The sequence below is a fragment of the Scatophagus argus genome, chromosome 18, assembly GCF_020382885.2.
Source record: "Scatophagus argus isolate fScaArg1 chromosome 18, fScaArg1.pri, whole genome shotgun sequence".
Classification (NCBI taxonomy): domain Eukaryota; kingdom Metazoa; phylum Chordata; class Actinopteri; family Scatophagidae; genus Scatophagus; species Scatophagus argus.
In genome coordinates this window covers 12,755,869-12,772,725 of record NC_058510.1, presented here as the reverse complement: position 1 = coordinate 12,772,725, position 16,857 = coordinate 12,755,869, and the positions used below count along the sequence as shown (strand labels likewise).

Below are 16,857 nucleotides of genomic sequence, written 5' to 3'. Positions count from 1 at the left end.
AAAAGCTGTCATACTGTTCATCTCAGATGGTTTGATTTTCAGCTCAGCTGTATAGGTTCTTTAATTTTGTTAAGCTCCGGGAGGAGTGGAAGCCTCATAAAGCAACAGGGGATGCAATAGGTCATAGGAGTTTTTTTATGAACGCCTCCTCTGTAATTTGCTCATAAACCCTTTGAATTTTGAATTCCCACAGATCATTACAGATTGAATATTTTATGTTTTCCCACCTCCCAGAAAGATTAAAAAATGATTAAAAAGTGAGAGCCCTTTTCTGGCATTTGTTTTGCTTTAGGCCGCTTTAGAATGTAGCTCCTCTCATTCATTCAGTCTTTAACTCACTGTTATTCACACTTGTTGCTGATAAGTCGTCTATGCAAATTTATTTGAATGTCAATTAACGTTACAAGAAAATCTTGTTTCCTGGGTCCATAGTATTGATGCTATTGACGACCAGTGCTTGTTCACCGCTGTAGGTGAATGAATACTGTATGGTGATCAGCGGTGAGGCTACTCTTTGACCAGTCCCAAGGGCAGATTTTGCAAGCTCCACCACAGTAGTTGGGCCATCAAAAAGTACTACCCCAGGACCAGAGACCTTTTATTGGGGGATGAAAAACAGCACAGAAAGGTTCCCTAAAATGGTATTGGGGTGATAAAGTGTTAAATTACTGATTTCTGCTAACTCTTTTATTCTCTCATCTAGCTTGCTATGACTCACCCCAGTCACCACCTCAACTTCGGTATGAATCCTGATCATGCCCGCAACTCCCTTTCTAACTGCGGCATCCGCCAGCCAAAGTACGGAGACAGGAAAGTCCACCACATGTACATGAGGAAGAAGGGTGGGTAGCTTTTGCGCGTGTATTCCATTCTGTCTATGTCTTGTATTTCGTCTTAATGTCAAATGACCACTCTATCTCTCACTGTCCCTCACCTCTCCACCCTGGGGATTTGTTTTCAGGAATCAACACATTGATTAACATTATGTCTCGTCTGGGGCAGGATGACCCCTCCCCCTCAAGGTAGGTTACCCGCAGGCACATATCTGTTCGTGCTATCACTGACCACAGGAGCAATCAAAGGGACAATTCTTGTGATTAATATGCCCAGGAGGCCTGCTGACAAGAAAATTAACTTTAACTGTGAAAGGAAGGGGTATCTCGGGGGAAATGAAATGAGCTAATTTTAAGGGCAACGACTACTTATTATTGAACGTGAGCTGCTGTTATTCTCTGAGCGCTGATCGGGTGAGCAGCTCTGTGTGAGCGTGTGTTTGCCTGAAGTCTCACTACTTTTTCAGCTGTCCTCACATCTCCACCTTTCCTGCCCCCCATCCCTCCCCACCTTTAGGATCAATCACAATGAGAGACTGGAGTTCCTGGGCGATGCTGTTGTCGAGTTCCTCACCAGGTGAGAAAGCACCCGCATATCTTTGATAGACGCAACTGCTAATTGAAGCCGACTGCAGTACTACCCCCCTCCCTTCGTTCCTTTCTCACCCTCTCACTCCATCTCTCCCTCTCTCTCTCGTTGTCTACATCTATCTGTGTCTGTCACAACCACACTCCTCTCCATACTTTCCACTCATTGAAGACAGTGATCTGCTGGTAATTGGTAATTTTTTTGCACCCTTACACCCTTTTTAACGGACTGAAATTCTCCATGACAGCTTGCAATTAGCTGTCTGGTATTGCTATCTGGGATGCTGACTGTGTTATTGACTTCCAGGTGAGCGCTGACATTGCTGCCCAGCACTTACCTAAGCACCATGCTAATTATATGTAGTTATTATTAATCTGGCATACTATCTAGCAGCGAAGTGCCCACCTACCCACTGTAACTTTACCTACTCCTCTGCATAGATATTTGGCAGAAGAAAATATGGAAGAAGGGCTTTCTCTTTCTTGCATTTTTACATACTGTATGTTGCACAAAGGGAGAACAGATTTTTTTTTTTTTAATCAAACATCCATTTGCCCAAAATAACTTCTACCAGTAACAAACAAAATCTAAGAAAATGTACGAAATGTAATCCGTAACCCTCAATGCTAACATTTCCACAACAGAGGACACACAGGAGCAGTGTTAAACCTTAATGAAAACTGACACTGTGTTACACAGGACACTGCTTCAGCTCCTTATGCAGCAAGAGCAGTGTTACAAAGAAGGTGGTTATCCTCTGTTTCTGTGGATATCTCTAGGCATGTTTTGCCACTTTTTCTCCTTCTTCCTCCTCTTCCTCTGCCTTCCTTCTTTGATTGTTAGTGTCTGACGAGACATGCTTGGCCTACGCTCTGGCCCTCTGAATTATTTATCAGCCTCTTGTCCAGTTAAATGGCTACAGCCGATCCAGCCAACTGCCTCATGCACCTCCAGTGCGTGCCCTTGGAGGCTATCTGTGCCTCTGCTGTCCAGCCAGCAGAATATTTTGCACATTTGAATAGCCCCAACATAGGGAGTTAGTGTTAAACAGAGCGAGGTCATGATCTTTTTTTAAAAGGTTGAGTGGATGATGTTAAGAGAAAAAGTCTGCTTGCTATATTTTTGATCCTTCCTCTGAAATAGTTAGAATTGGAGGGTATTATTTAAGTCCAGGTTTGTTTTAAAATTGGTAATAATTATTGAAGAAACATCAGTTGTACTTTCGCATTTTTTTAAGAATCACTGCTGCAGAAAATGTGAGGGAAATCACAGGAGAAATGGATTACAGATGAGCTACTGGGTCAAAAGTTTTTATGTTCACTTAGTAAGTGATGTACTGCACACTCAGTGGGGTTCATAGTTCACTGCTTTGTGAAGCACATTTTTAGAGGCCATTTTCTTTGTGAATGAGCTTTTTCTTCTGTGACGGATCTGCTTTTCATTAATAAACCCACATTGTGTTTTTTGTACCTGTGCAATGCTGTGTACACCAGTTAGCCAGTCCCTGTGACTGACACTTTTGCCAGCAAACCAAGTGTCTCTGGTCTAATTATTTTTCATTACGCTAAGTGGTTTTTATTAATTTCAAGTGCTTTGTTTTCACACTAAGATCACAATACCCTGACAAATAGACCTCTCATGAATTTGGAAAACAGAATGCCACCTGCTTTCCTCCCTTTGCATTGATTAGGAATGACTGAATTAAATGGCCTGTTTTAATTCAAATGAAATCAAATGATACGCTGTGGGTAGGGAGACGCTGGACCATAATGAAAATGGAACCTTCTCGCCCGGAACCCAGCTGTGGAACTACTGAAGCGTCTGTGGCCATTTCTGAGTTCCAACACAGACCTGGAAAGCCTGGAAATGTCTGAAAAATTAATTAGGTAGTTTTGAAAATTTTGGTAAATGAAACATAAAAACAAATATCTAAAAATTTTCATGTGAGTGTATGTTTTAGGAGGCCTAATCTCACTTTTCCTCACTATACATTGCCTCTCTTTCTTTTTTTTTGGTCTAAATAATGCTTTACAATAGATTTTGTCACATATTTTCTTTCTTATTTTCCTTTCACCGTTGTTTGTTTTCTGAACATCTTGTCTTTCTATCCCAAGTAAAAATGGAGAGACTGAAAAATTCTGGAATATTTTCCAACTTTAAATGTAAGATGCTGTTCTGAATTGTTTTCATTTCTCTGTCCACAGTGTCCACTTGTATTACCTTTTTCCCAGTTTAGAGGAGGGCGGCCTGGCCACCTATAGAACGGCCATTGTACAGAACCAGCACCTAGCCATGCTAGCCAAGGTAAACTCACCTCCTCCGGCTCATAACAACTCCTCTGTCTGCAGGTCACAACAGTGAAAGGTCTGTGAACTGACAGGAGAACATGTTTGAGACAATGTTATTGTTTTCTGTCTTGCCGTTATGACTTTGCTTCCTTCTAAAGGGGCACTGGGGAAAAGAGTAATTTTGTCTTTCTGCCATCCTTTTCCCTTCTTTTTTGCCCCCTCAGGTTTGTAATTGGAGTTAAAAGGTTGTTGTTTTGGAGGACTAGACTTGTGCGTCTGGGCTCCCTGTGGCCCCCTAGAGGTCTTCCTGAAATGCTCTCCAGTTATCACTAGGCCTCCTCGCTTCCCTCCCCTCTCTTTCATTGGCAACGTCGTACAGCCAAGCCTCACTCACTGGCACGTTTGTAAAGAACACAACAATAATCGGCCCGTGATGTGGAGAAAGCAATTAAAAACTTCAATCTTTCATGTTGCTCCCTGCTGAATACAAAGATGCAGCCGCCCGAATCTGCATTAGTGCTGTGTAGCAGTTTGGCTTGTTTCAATTTGCCGCTTGCGGTAAAGTGAGTGTGATACAGTGTTCGACGTTGCCAAGTTGTTTACCAGGCTCCTCTAAAGCCGTCTGCTCAAGAACACTCGCAATTATCTTTCAAAAAATATCTTCAGCAAGCAACAGCACAATCCACCACTTCACTTGGAAGGCTTAAAAGTCAGAACGGTTTCCCTCTGAGTTGGAGTATTTATGAATTGTGATTTAATTTGTGTGTGTAATCACGGAGGGTGGGATACCACCAACAGTTATTAGCCATAATTAAATAGCACCCTGGCTGTTTTTTGCCGCATATTCGTTTGTGGTGCGCTGCCAGTAAATTCGAGTTGGGCTACTTTTGACTTGGTTCAGAGAAATAGTTGCAGAAAGTTTCACTGACCCACAGTCCCGCACATCACAACACAACAATTATTTACATTAAGTGCAAAGTAAACATTTTGATGCCATTATTAGAGACTGAGTGAAGAATTAAAATTAATTAATTTTATCAAACCTAAAAACTGCCCAGTACAACTAGTTTCCAGCTACGCCGGATGTTCACTTCCTTGTTCAAAAGCAACTTGGTTGTAGTTGTTGGATGAATTAGGTGAAAGTTTGTCATTCAGTTTCTTTTACAAGTCCATATCAGCAACTATTGCGGGACCAGCCCAAATCCCTTGGCAAGAAAGACGTATTGAAACATGGATAAACCTTTGGAAAGGCAACAGGAAGATAAGAAAAGATAAATCGAGTTCTCCATAAATCCCATTGGGAAGTTATAGTGTTTCAGTTCCACAGTCACATGAATCATGAAACAAATGACGTCATGACACTTGAGGAGGTACCATAAAAAAGATACACAATTAAACAAAAAGTCATGAATAATACTAACAAACAACTCTGAGAAAGATAAAACTAAAAAAAAAACCACAACTGCACTGTAGCCCTCATGTTTGATGTGTATGATACAATATACAATGACTGTGCTATTACAATTTTGAGTTTTGAGAATAATTATATATTATATTGTATTATATTATATTGTATTATATCCTGTACATCTATAGTGCATGTAAATTATATTTTGTTCAATACAATATTGTGTTCAGCACAATAAGATACTGGTTTCAGCTTTCATTGCTAACTATACAATGAACTGTGTACAGTGAACTTATTTGTACATATAATACAAACACACACAGAGATAAGTTAACTGCAAGTAGGTTTGAGGTAACATTGTTACACAGTATCACAGAGATGAATATGACATTGAACATTGGTATTGTAATAGTAAGTCAATATCCTTTATTTCAGCATCACTGAGGTGGTGTTAGCTGACGAGCAGCTTAAAATTCACCTTCCAGTTATGCGTAATGTGTGCTATTGTAAAAAGTGCTTTATGAGTGACTCACTATTTTTCAGAATGAAGATCACCGCTGTACTATTTCCCAATTTATCTTGGGATTATCTGGCGCGAGCATCCATGTATGTGCGCACACATGCGTGTGTGCCAGTATAATTTTGTGCATGTGTGTGAACATTTTCCTCCTGTGCCGGCTTAGTGCATCATGCCACAGCTGGACAACACATGAGCACATCTGTCAGTGCCATGAGGTAGAACCTTTTCCAGCAAGGGCAGGCAATCTTTTTCATTTCCCTGGAGTTTTTTGCCCCTCTTTTTTGCCTTGTTTTCCATGGAGAGCTCTATGAAAATGTGCAATACCAAAAAATGCTATTACTTTTTCAAGAGGCTATTACTGAGGTGTCGGTGGCGGCACACTGATATGAATGTGTTTGTCTTTTACAGAAACTGGAGTTGGATCGCTTCATGCTCTACGCTCACGGACCAGATCTGTGTCGGGAGTCGGACCTGCGACACGCCATGGCCAACTGCTTTGAGGCTCTGATCGGTGAGATTCCCAGGAGGCAAAGATAGATGCTGGTGTGATGGTTTCACAGGAGCACATAAAAGAGGAATGCGTTGTGAAACATGTAAATCTGTTTCTAAAGAGATAGAGTTACAAATACTGAAAACAAATACTGTCTCTCTACTCTTACAAACAGCAGAAAAATCAGTAGGGAGTTTAATACTCTTGTTGTAGTGGCAGACTCCTTTGCTGGTTTTTGCAGCAGCATGTAATTTATTTATTTTTTTTATTGATTTCGCTTCTATACATAAATGTGTTTAATTCACCTTCTAACTTCTCATGCTTTGATTAAATTCTTTTAATAGCTGAATTCAGGTTTGCTTGTGTTAAGCTGTGTAAATAGCTGCAGTGGATTTCCCATTAGGCCTTGGAAACATTACGCAGCTTTATTGATCTCAGGAGATGCGGTTTGACCTCTGGCTGGACAGGCAATCCCCAGAGCACTGCTCTTCTTTACCCTCACCAAACACGCACACAAGCTTGCTATTCATCCCGCTAGCTGTTCTGTGATAGAGTTTGTGCAGTGATTAGGACCCTGTGCTGGAAACCACACACAGAAAAAAAAAATCTCTCAGTGGTGACGGTCTCCCTCTCTGCATCCAACCCCATGGGCAGCGCTAAGCTGAGCCTCACTCCTGGAGAGCTGCAGAGTCGGCAGCTTTCCTCATCTTATCACATTCTTGATTGAACCAGTTCAGCCATCTCTGCGCTCCCCTGATGATAGATACAGAAAGTGGGTGGCTTTAAAGAGATCTTCTCCACGATACCCCCCCCCCCAACACACACACCAAAACAGCTACACGCAATGAATGATGGTGAAAGTGCTGACTGGCACCATGGCCCCCTGTCGGCCCGGGGGCCCCGTTCTTGTTACGGGTTCATTATCGGCAGAGACGGAGTCATAATCTATTCTGTCGCCGCCTCATCGCTGCACACATCCGAACAAGGCAACAGGGCCATGACACTGGATCCCTCTCTTTCTTTTCCCTCTTCCTCCGTCCTCTCGCCTGTTATACTTCAATTTTTAACTTAATAAAACTGATGAATAAACAGGGATGCTGTTATAAAGGAGCCTGTGAGCAAACTGCTGTCAGAGAGCACCCTGTTGTGATGAGTTTTGGATTACTAACGCAAAAACACCCCCTCCCCCCACCCCTCCGCTGACTTCACCGCAGACACAGCAGCTAAGGGGCACAGCACGCACGCAGACGCACACATACGAGATGTACAAAGTCACTTGCATTGAGATTGCTGTCTGATGTTGCCTCTCTTCTTTCACAGAGACTGTTGTCATCATTTCTTTTTTTTTTTCTTTTTTTTTTAAATAGCTCAAACGCCTCCTAAAGACCTTGTTGTTGAGCAGTCTGTCTTTCTCCACCCTCCCCTGTCTCTGACTTACTCTTTATGTCCCTTTGCGTTCTTCCATCTCTCTGTTCCCCCCCTGTGATCTAGAGTTTGGGTGTTATTAGGTGAAAGATGTGCCACACAGATGATGAGTCATCCTGTCACTCTGTCACCCCCCCCTCCCCATACAATACAAACTCGGATCGCTCACGTGCTGTAGGATGGTACGAGGGGCATGCAAACGCTGTCACTTCATCCTCACGCAGGCCCCTCTGTCTGACAGAGACGTCAAACCACCACTTTCCCAAAAGCAGCAGGCACCACATCAACAGTCATACACTTTTGCAGACGTGTCGCTACCTTGTTGTCTGAAGGCACCATCACTTTTTGATTTTTTTTTTTTTCTATTTTAACATGCTTTTTTCCTCTAGCGTGCACAAGTGTAGAATTCAAATGGTTCCCTTTCTGAAAGCTTTGATGGAATATGACATGCTCATAATATTTTAAAGCCCTGGCGGATAGCTTTAACGGCTTAGTATGCATGTTTTCTGACTTGTGTTTTATTTGTTTCTTTGCCACAGTGACCATTGAACCTAAGCTTTGTTGGAAATGGCAGATAATCTCCTGCTTTGCATGGACAAGGCTTTCCCTCTATGGAGCTGAGAACGTGTCTATCTCCTAACCCTGAGGCAGGGCCATTCTCTTGCTTGAGATAGAGAGAGAAAGAAAGGGAGAGAGCTGGAGAGAGAGAGGAAGAATGGAGGGAGAGCGGTAGAGGAATGGAAAGCTAAGGCATCTGCAATGCAAATGGGTGCCCTGCAACCCTGAATAATTCAAAGTGTTGAATGGAAATCTTGCTTTTCTGATCCCCTGTCATTAACTTCTGCTGGAGTGGGCCATTCTCATTTGGGCTCTTTTGGCCTGCGCACCTCCCATTCTGTACCCCCCACCCCCCCACACCTCCTTCCCTTTCTTGCTCCCTCACCCATTCTGCCTGTACTTCTGCTCTTGCCCACTTTACCTCTTCGTCTTTAGAAACCACTTTCTCCCTCTGCTTATTCATAGAAAGTCTGCATGCCTGTTGCCCTCCCGTTTCCCTCTCAGGTCCTCTTCACTGATAAGCCACGTCGCTTCCTTCCTACCGAACTGTTTGAAAAGAATTGAGAGAAGAAGAAAAGAGGCCTCACTCTGTTTTTATGGCCCTAATTTCCTTGTACAGTTGATCTGTGGATTATATGCTGCCAGCAGCCATGGGGGATACAGATGGTGAACCTTTGTGAGGGCCCACTCTAAGCTCTTCCTATTAAAAGAACAGAGAGAAAGGATTATCTCTCACTTGCTGAATATCAGATTCATACACAATGCAGCCGCTGTAGTCATTGAGCGAGTACTGCTCCCTTTGTTAATTGCTGTAATGGTAGCAGTGGTGGAGTTGCTAGCTCCCTTTTTTTGTTCCTCCATCTCACCTCCCGCTCCAAACCTCATTTCTGAAAAGTAAGATAATTGATGATACTATGCAGTCAGTCTGCCTTCGTCCCTCCTGTAGTGAAAAATTCTATTTTCCTGTTTTGGTTTGTTTTATTTTTTGCCTTTAATGTGTTGCTTTCTGTGTCCATCTGCTGCTTCAGCCCCCATTGAGCTGAGAGGGAGCGGCTTAATATATTATTTGATGGATTAGAGTCTGAGCGTTTTTGAATAATTCATTCTAGGTTATTAATGTGACTGTCAGCCGCTGGTGTTTCATATGCCCCTGACTATGGGTTTTTATTGGTCACTGAAAGCTCACAGACATTGGAATTCTATTCCTAAACATAACACTGTACAGTCGGCATGGCTGTGTGAATTAGACTTGTGACAGATGTGGAGATTCATTAATGTCTGGCCGTTTCTGGCCATGACTGATATTCTCTATGCAGTGCAGGCTGAAACTTTGTATGCTGTGTTCTCTCTGATCTGTATCAAATTTGCATGGTGAAGTATGTAATTTGTCAGTGTACACTTGGCCCATTTTTGAGTCCAGTTCAAAGTTAGGACCCCAGATTCTTTAAGCTCAGTGTCTAACGAAAAGATGATCAAAACCAAACATAAGAAGGCTTCCTGTATGTTGTGCTGGCTGCCCTGTCAGGGCAGGCATGTCAGTGGTTTGAATGGGCCGGAGCTCTGAGACTGGCAGGGTGATTTGGCCAGGGCATGATGTTACTGCAAGATGAGCTGCAGAGAGATGCTTGCATGTAATTGCCTGTTGAGTTGGCTGAGTTGTCTTTGTAGGCTGTGTATATTCAGGATGTCAGCTGCAACTTTGCAGGCTGATGGGGTGCACTGTGAAGCACAGATCTCCGTTTAATGATTGCGGCAAGTTGTGCGATTGATTGGATCGCTTTGGGGCACACTTTTTGCACGGACAGCTGCCTTGTCAAGAGTGTTCTCACTAGAATTAACCGCATATCTTGGTTTCTTCATCCATAGGCCCTTTGATTGACACCAAAGGTGTTGCTTTGAGATTTTTAATACCTTTATAAATCTCTTGAGGCTCCTCTGGTTTTTCCCTTCCTCCCTGCTTACCTCCCAGCTTCTCCCTCTTCTTGGAAAAAGTTTTGAAAATCTAATAAGAAGCAAAAACTTTGAGTTTCAACGACTTTGAGGCCTTCATTTGGGGAATTTGCCAAATGTGCTATGTCATCAAAACTTGAAGAAAACTACCTTCCGGCCCCACCCACACCCCCATAGCCTCAGTGTTCACACAGATGAATACATTATGAGTGATAGTTGAAAGACAGTCAAACTTGGTCCTAGGAGGGAGATTTTATCCTCCCACAGCTGGTCTCCAGAGGAAACATCTGCTATGTAGTCGCGTCTACTGGTATCCACATTATGGTAAAACCACAAATCTCAGTGCTGATGCTTAGTGGAAAACATCCTGTGAAGAACCGCTTCCCTCTCTAGAGCCTCCTGCGGTCAGCTTCAGTAAGGCGCTCGCCCTGTCATGCCAAGATTAAGGCCTTGCTTAGTGATACACATCTGCAAGGGGTTTAGTGGCATGTGGTGTTTGTGGACAACTTCAAGAAGAGTTTAGATTCATAGATATTGATTTATAGTCATGTTGTGTTCAGATTTTGGATGGTCATAAGCATCACATAAAAGGATTTTTTCTCTGACAACCACAGTGACTGGTACCTTCCAAATTCACAAAATCCTGTCATTCCCTTACCACTCAACTAGATTTTGATATTAGTAAAGAGCCCTCAAATAAATGAGAGCCTGTTACTTATCAAAGTGGCTGCTAAGGTGAGACAAAGTTGCCAGGCTTAATCAAATTTTACGAACATTTGGGCAATGACTGGTAGCAATTTCCCACTCTGTTTAGAAGTAAAGGGCACGTAAGGCAGATTGAGTGGGTGTGCACTTGGTTTTGTCTTTGTGCTAGGTGGTTTGTTTGTATTTTTTATGGTTTCTGTTATGTAGGCTGCATCTTCACTGTTTGTGTGTGTGTGTGTGTGTGTGTCAGTGTCTTTGTAAATGGCCTGTTAGCCATCTGAAAGCAGTTTCCCTCCCCAGATGATGAATCCCTCATATGTTTTTGATGTCGTCCATGAAAGCAGTTTGCGCATTTAGACTTGCAACCGCACCGCGCCCCATTTCCACTGGCTCATTTATGCGCATAATAAAAACCACTGCACTATTGTATACCCAATTTGCCAGGTGGTTATTGCTTTCTAAATTGAATGAGCCACCGTAAGTATGATGGTTCGAAGTTGTATGGAGCTTAAAGGCACCATGATAGTCCCACTGATTTTAGTCGAAACAGTAGAAGAGCAAAACACACAAAGGAGAGCTGACTTGTGCAAAGGAACTGACTATTACACTCGAATGAGCTGGAGATGCTGCATATGATTCCCATTGAGAGGAGAAAATTTGAGATACTTGTCTTGTTCTTTGCTTTCTATGACTGCAGCTCACTCTCTTGCAATTTGAAACCAATCCTCTATCAAATTGCTCTTCCTCTTTGAAAGTTTTTTTTTTCCTTTTTTTCACTCTTACAATTTCACCACATTCTGTGTTGTGTAGACTACTGGACAAGTAAGTTGTACCTGAGAGTGTAGGCGAATGAAGTCCATAAGTCTGTATGTGGGACTGTACATGTTTGTCAGGCCTATTTATACCCAAGCATATGACACAGGCTCAGCCTGACACTCTAAATTCAAATTTGATGTGACCTTGACCAGTTCAATCTCACTGTAGTGATACAACCATCCCTTCCTTTCCTCCTCCTCCTCCTCCTCCTCCTCGTCTTGCACACTGACAAGTGCGAGGTGGATCTGCACAGAAACCCCGAGGTCATATCACCGCCAAAAAGCAATAAAAATGCACTCCTACTTTTAATAAAGCAATTATAACTCATTGCCGAGTTCAATTAATTTTAAGTTTTCCATTAGGAGAGAAGTCTGAAATTGCCTCAGAATTGCCAGAAATTTTTATACCAGCAATGCACTGGTGGAATGTCATGTTCATGTCTTTTCACAGTTCACACTTTACTTTTACTTTAAATTTGTGGGGAGGGTGGACACTGGTTTACCATTTTACATTATACAAAGTATTTCCAGGAAATGTTACAGTTTTCATTCATTTATATTGATTTTGTCCTCATTTATCCTTAAGTTAATTGTTTCTTGTTTTTTTTTTTTCTACTCAGGTGCAGTGTATTTGGAAGGAGGCTTGGAGGAGGCCCGGCAGCTCTTTGGTAGGCTACTTTTCAACAGTGAGGTAAGTGGCAAAATTTTGACACTTGGTTTGGTTTCTGCCCTTTGCACAGGATGTGCATTGGCATTTGTGTCTTTATTTTGTATATGTATACATACACATCCGTCATTGAGCTGAGGACAAGCTAGACAAGGTTTTTCTGTTTCAATCTGTGGAAGACGAAATTGCAACGTTGTCACCAATCTGGTCTCTCTTATTCGTTCAAACCCACACATTGCATGTTTTGGCAAAGAACCTCACATTACACGGTACTGAGGTCTTTCCAGTCTTAGAATGCAAAAATCTCACAATGCTTGCTTTACCATACTTTTGACGAGCTGCTTATTATGTGTACGCTGATACGCACAAAGATAAGACAATAAGATTAAGCAAAAATAAAAAAGCGAAATCTGGATGAAGCCGTAGCTTGGCTCGTATATTTTGTAAAATGAACTGGAGGTGTGGAACATTGGATTTGTCAGTCTTGTGCAGGACACCTGCTAGTGTGTGTGTTTGTGTGTTCGTCTGTCTGTCTGTGTCTGCGTGCGTGTGCGTGTGCCTGAGATCAGCAGGCATGAATAATTTATGAATGAATCAGAATTTGCATTTATCTTGGCAAAAAATGTATTGAATCAATTAAATGTCTCACAGCATAACTAGTATGTAGCAGCAGACTTGATTCTAATTGTCTGCTGAGGGTGTTTGTCTCAGAATCAGTTGGTGACTCCCACACACTTCAAGACACATGGTGCTATCTATCAAGCTTGTTTGTTCAAAGTCCTTTTAATCTTTGAGAGACCTGGTCAGAGACCTCAGGACTAAATCTTTGAAAACCAATAATTGTGCATTTTTTTTCAAAATGTGACAAAGCCTTGATTTGTCCAAAGCTACTATGAGTCTTTTTGCTGTGTGACCAGCCATTGTTGTATTTGGGAGCTGACAGTAGAGTATTTGTTTCTCTGTGGGGAGCTGAAACAGCTTAGATTCTGTTTTACTGTCGTCCCCTTGCCATGTAAGTTGACAGCAGTTTGAGTTGTCACAAATCGGAGGTCTTTAATTGTATGATAAGAGATTCTTTTTTTTTTTTTTTTTTAACTTCTGAAGATCAGTGTGAGCCTTGAAATGTGTGCCAGAAAACAAAGAATTAAATTGATTAATACAAAAGTAATAAAAGCAAAGCAAATGTGTCCTGTTTAAGATGAAGTTTAAGGATAAACTTTTTCTCATTTTAACTGGGAAGCTCTTCATAGGATACTGTGCTGCTAACACTATTCTTCATCTCTTGAGCATATGTTTTTTATAAACCAAAGATGGCCAATCTCTTCCTAATTGACAACCACTTACATCAGATGTGGTACAGTGATAATACCCTGTACAAATCAAGTTACAATATAAAAACCTACCAGTTAACATCACAACTATTAAATGCAGCCAATATGCTGTAAAATTCAGACACTCAGTAAAGTACAACTATAGATGCCGAGGGAGCATATTGATTAGGTTATATTTGACTGTGATTCCCAAGAGAAGTTTTGTGCACCAAAGTTGAGTGATTTTCAACTTTTTAGACATGCAGACTAAGGATTGAAATAGTATGGCTTGTCACCCCCCTGCTGAATCCTCCTGATGGCTGCTCTGTCATACAAAGCTGAGAGGAGGCAGATGGGCACAGACCAGAAAGCCAAACACCAGCCGGGTGGTATGATGGGTGTGGGGGTGGGGAGGTGTGGGGCAGACCAGAGAGCTGGACAGACAGAGGGAGTGAGAAATATCTCTGGTCTGCAGGATCACGTGAATCTTTCTGTTGGTTTTACTCTTCACACAGTACATTAAAAAACTAATGCAATGCTATCTGAGCTACTGTACTCTTTTCTCTGACACCCTGGAAGGTTTTCATTGTCCTGTTTGTCATTATGATATGAAAACAATTGAAAAATAATAGAAAGTGACAGCCTTAGTCCCTCTTTTGCTCCCTTGTTCCATCCATTTTTACTTGCCATTATTTCTTCCAACATCCCAGGATGTCGTTGCCCCCATGTTTCAGTCCTTTTATGACAAACCAACACAAAAGCTCCGGAGGTAGAATTCAGAATTGACTACCTAAAACGAAGCATACATGTAATTTTAACCTTAAGACCTAGCCAGACAAATGGTAGCCCCAGTTTATTTCCTCTCCCTTTCTCTCTGTTATTCCCTAATTGGTGTGGCATTCATGGCTGGAGTGCAACAGCTTTTTTTTTTCCATTCACTTGTTTTTCTCTCAACACCTCACCTTTCCCTGGCACTGGTTCCCAAACAACAGGGCTCTTGCCGAGAATGGAATCTAGCTTCATTGCACAAAGCCGCCCAGAGGAAACAATAGATGCTAATTTGCTAATGTCATCACTGTGGAGGTTATTAAAGCATCAGCAGAGAAGCGGGAAGAATCTTCGGGGGGAGTTGCTCGATTGCTTCCAACCTGGACTCAACAGCAGTGCAGTATCGCTGGAAAGAATTATTGATGTGACTGTGTTGTCCTCGGGGAAGTGCCTCTTTTGAGGAGCAGTCACCATAATGACGATCTCACTAGTTGCCCCTGGGTTAATTTGTTTGCTTTTATTAACACCAGCAGACAAGCATACACAGAGAACAAACATAAGAAAGGTTTTGGTGACAGCTGAGACGGTCGCCATGGCATGTCCTTTTCAGTTTGGTTGTGTGGCATCAGGACCTTCCTCCTGCTGCCTCACCTCTGGGTACAGTGCCAAAAAGGGTTAGCAGAGTTACCATAAACACCTCTCCACTTTGCGTTAACAGTATTGGTATGTATTTTGAATTGAACGGTTTTGCAAAAACTGCCGAAAAATTAGTTTTAACTGTATTTGATAATCATGACTTAACTTGATGTTATAGTATGATATTATTATTATCTTGGTACACTAGTATAGTGTGCTAGGCTTGCGTCTTCGTACCGGTGAAAGGCTGGCTGATGACTGCCTCCACGCAAAGACCACTTCACTAGTTTGCAGCAGCTGTGACCCCTGTTTGTGTTAGTTGGATTCAAGTTAGTTCTTTCTGCATGAACATAGATTAGTAATCTGAGTTATTTTTTTAAAGAACATCCCATCGCTACAACTCTATTTGAGCTTGTGTTTCTACTTTTTTGTTGTATGAACCAAAAGAATACATACCACTTTCTACCTGGTCAGCATCTCAGTGTCCCTCTTTGTTGATATTTGTGTTACTTTTGTGCTTTATCTTGTGACAACTACAGCTCATTTGTCCAGTGCTTGAATGAGAGAATGTGTGTCTTCTCCAGTGTGTCCTTGGTTTGGTAATCCAAGAGAATGAACGAATTCACAGACCATTTTCCATTCACATACGCTTTCCTGTCCACACTCACAGGAGCTATAAATTGCATGATAGACATCACCAGTGAGTCGACAAAAGTTTTCCCAAATTGGAAGACCTTGACTGTTCACTGAAAGAAGCCTCCATTTTTGACTTAGGGTTGCTTTTATGTTGGTATTGATCAGCAACGCTATCTCTTATTGATCTCTCTGCTGTACTGCTATGTTTGATGGATTGATTGACAGCCTGCTGCTAGAGGCCAATTTGTGAAGGAGCACTGGACCTTGTCAGAGATGAGCACCATTATGTCCATATCATGGATGGCCAACAATCCCCGGGGTGCGTGGGGGGTAGGCAGCATGTGTATATGTGTGTGGGTAGAGGGTATAGTGGTGTCGCCTATTCACGGTTGGCTTGTGTATACGCAAGACTGAGCCCTCGTTTCATCTCCCCCGTGGATTATGGCAGCGCTGATTGAAGGCCACCTTAAAACTAAGATCATAAGCAGTTTCACCGAGTTGCTTTTAATTTCAGCTCTCATTACGGGTAGGCCATTGACATTCAAATAAACATGTTTGCATATGTTTTTATTTTCTTTTTTTTTTCCTGTTTGTAGCTCAAGAGCTCCATCCTCCAAATGGCTGTGATTCAGCTGCGGCACATGATGATTTGTGCCCCCAGTAATTATACCTTCCCCGAGCTGAGAGAGAGAGAGAGTAGGGAGAAAAAAACCCGTTGTTATTCTTAAATCCCCACTCGATGCTGGCTTAATCATTGTCTGCCTTGTCTTTGCAATGGCTGTAATTGAAACATTAGCTGTTCGGGTCTATATACAGCATGTGGGCGGATCGTGTGCGCCCTGTGGATGGATTTTAATCATAAGCCACGATCATAAGCCAAAGCAACTTTTTAGTACTTCACTTCCTCTCTCTTGTTTTTTGCTTTTTGGTGTTGTTCTCTATCATTTACAACATGCCGCTATGCATGTGTCCAACGTTTTAAATGCATCACTTACATGTGTAGTTTATGGCAATTTGTGAGGCTGTAAAATCGCTACGTTAAAAGCGAGTGATCCATTAGCCGGTGCTATTGACTTTCCTTTAAACGATGCCCTCTTCCACAGCCGAACCCACGCTGTATTCATAAGCAGACTTCATGTTGACTTGATACCTGCTATGTACTTGGTGCTTTTCAACCCCAGTCCCAGGCTAAGAGACGGGCAACGAAAGGGAAGCATTTGCTCAAACGTATTGACCACTTTCATGAATTTTTCATTGGC

The 16,857-nt window shown here is 42.2% G+C and overlaps 1 protein-coding gene across 1 annotated transcript in view; it reads left to right on the top strand.

Annotated features, from left to right (window-relative positions):
• Positions 1-16,857, top strand: part of drosha (drosha ribonuclease III) — a 78,952-nt gene that overhangs the window by 33,444 nt on the left and 28,651 nt on the right. The window contains exons 18-23 of the mRNA XM_046372169.1: positions 704-842; positions 962-1,022; positions 1,351-1,410; positions 3,627-3,726; positions 6,047-6,149; positions 12,202-12,272. Of these exons, the coding sequence (XP_046228125.1) occupies positions 704-842; positions 962-1,022; positions 1,351-1,410; positions 3,627-3,726; positions 6,047-6,149; positions 12,202-12,272 (534 nt within the window). The remainder of the gene's footprint in view (positions 1-703; positions 843-961; positions 1,023-1,350; positions 1,411-3,626; positions 3,727-6,046; positions 6,150-12,201; positions 12,273-16,857) is intronic.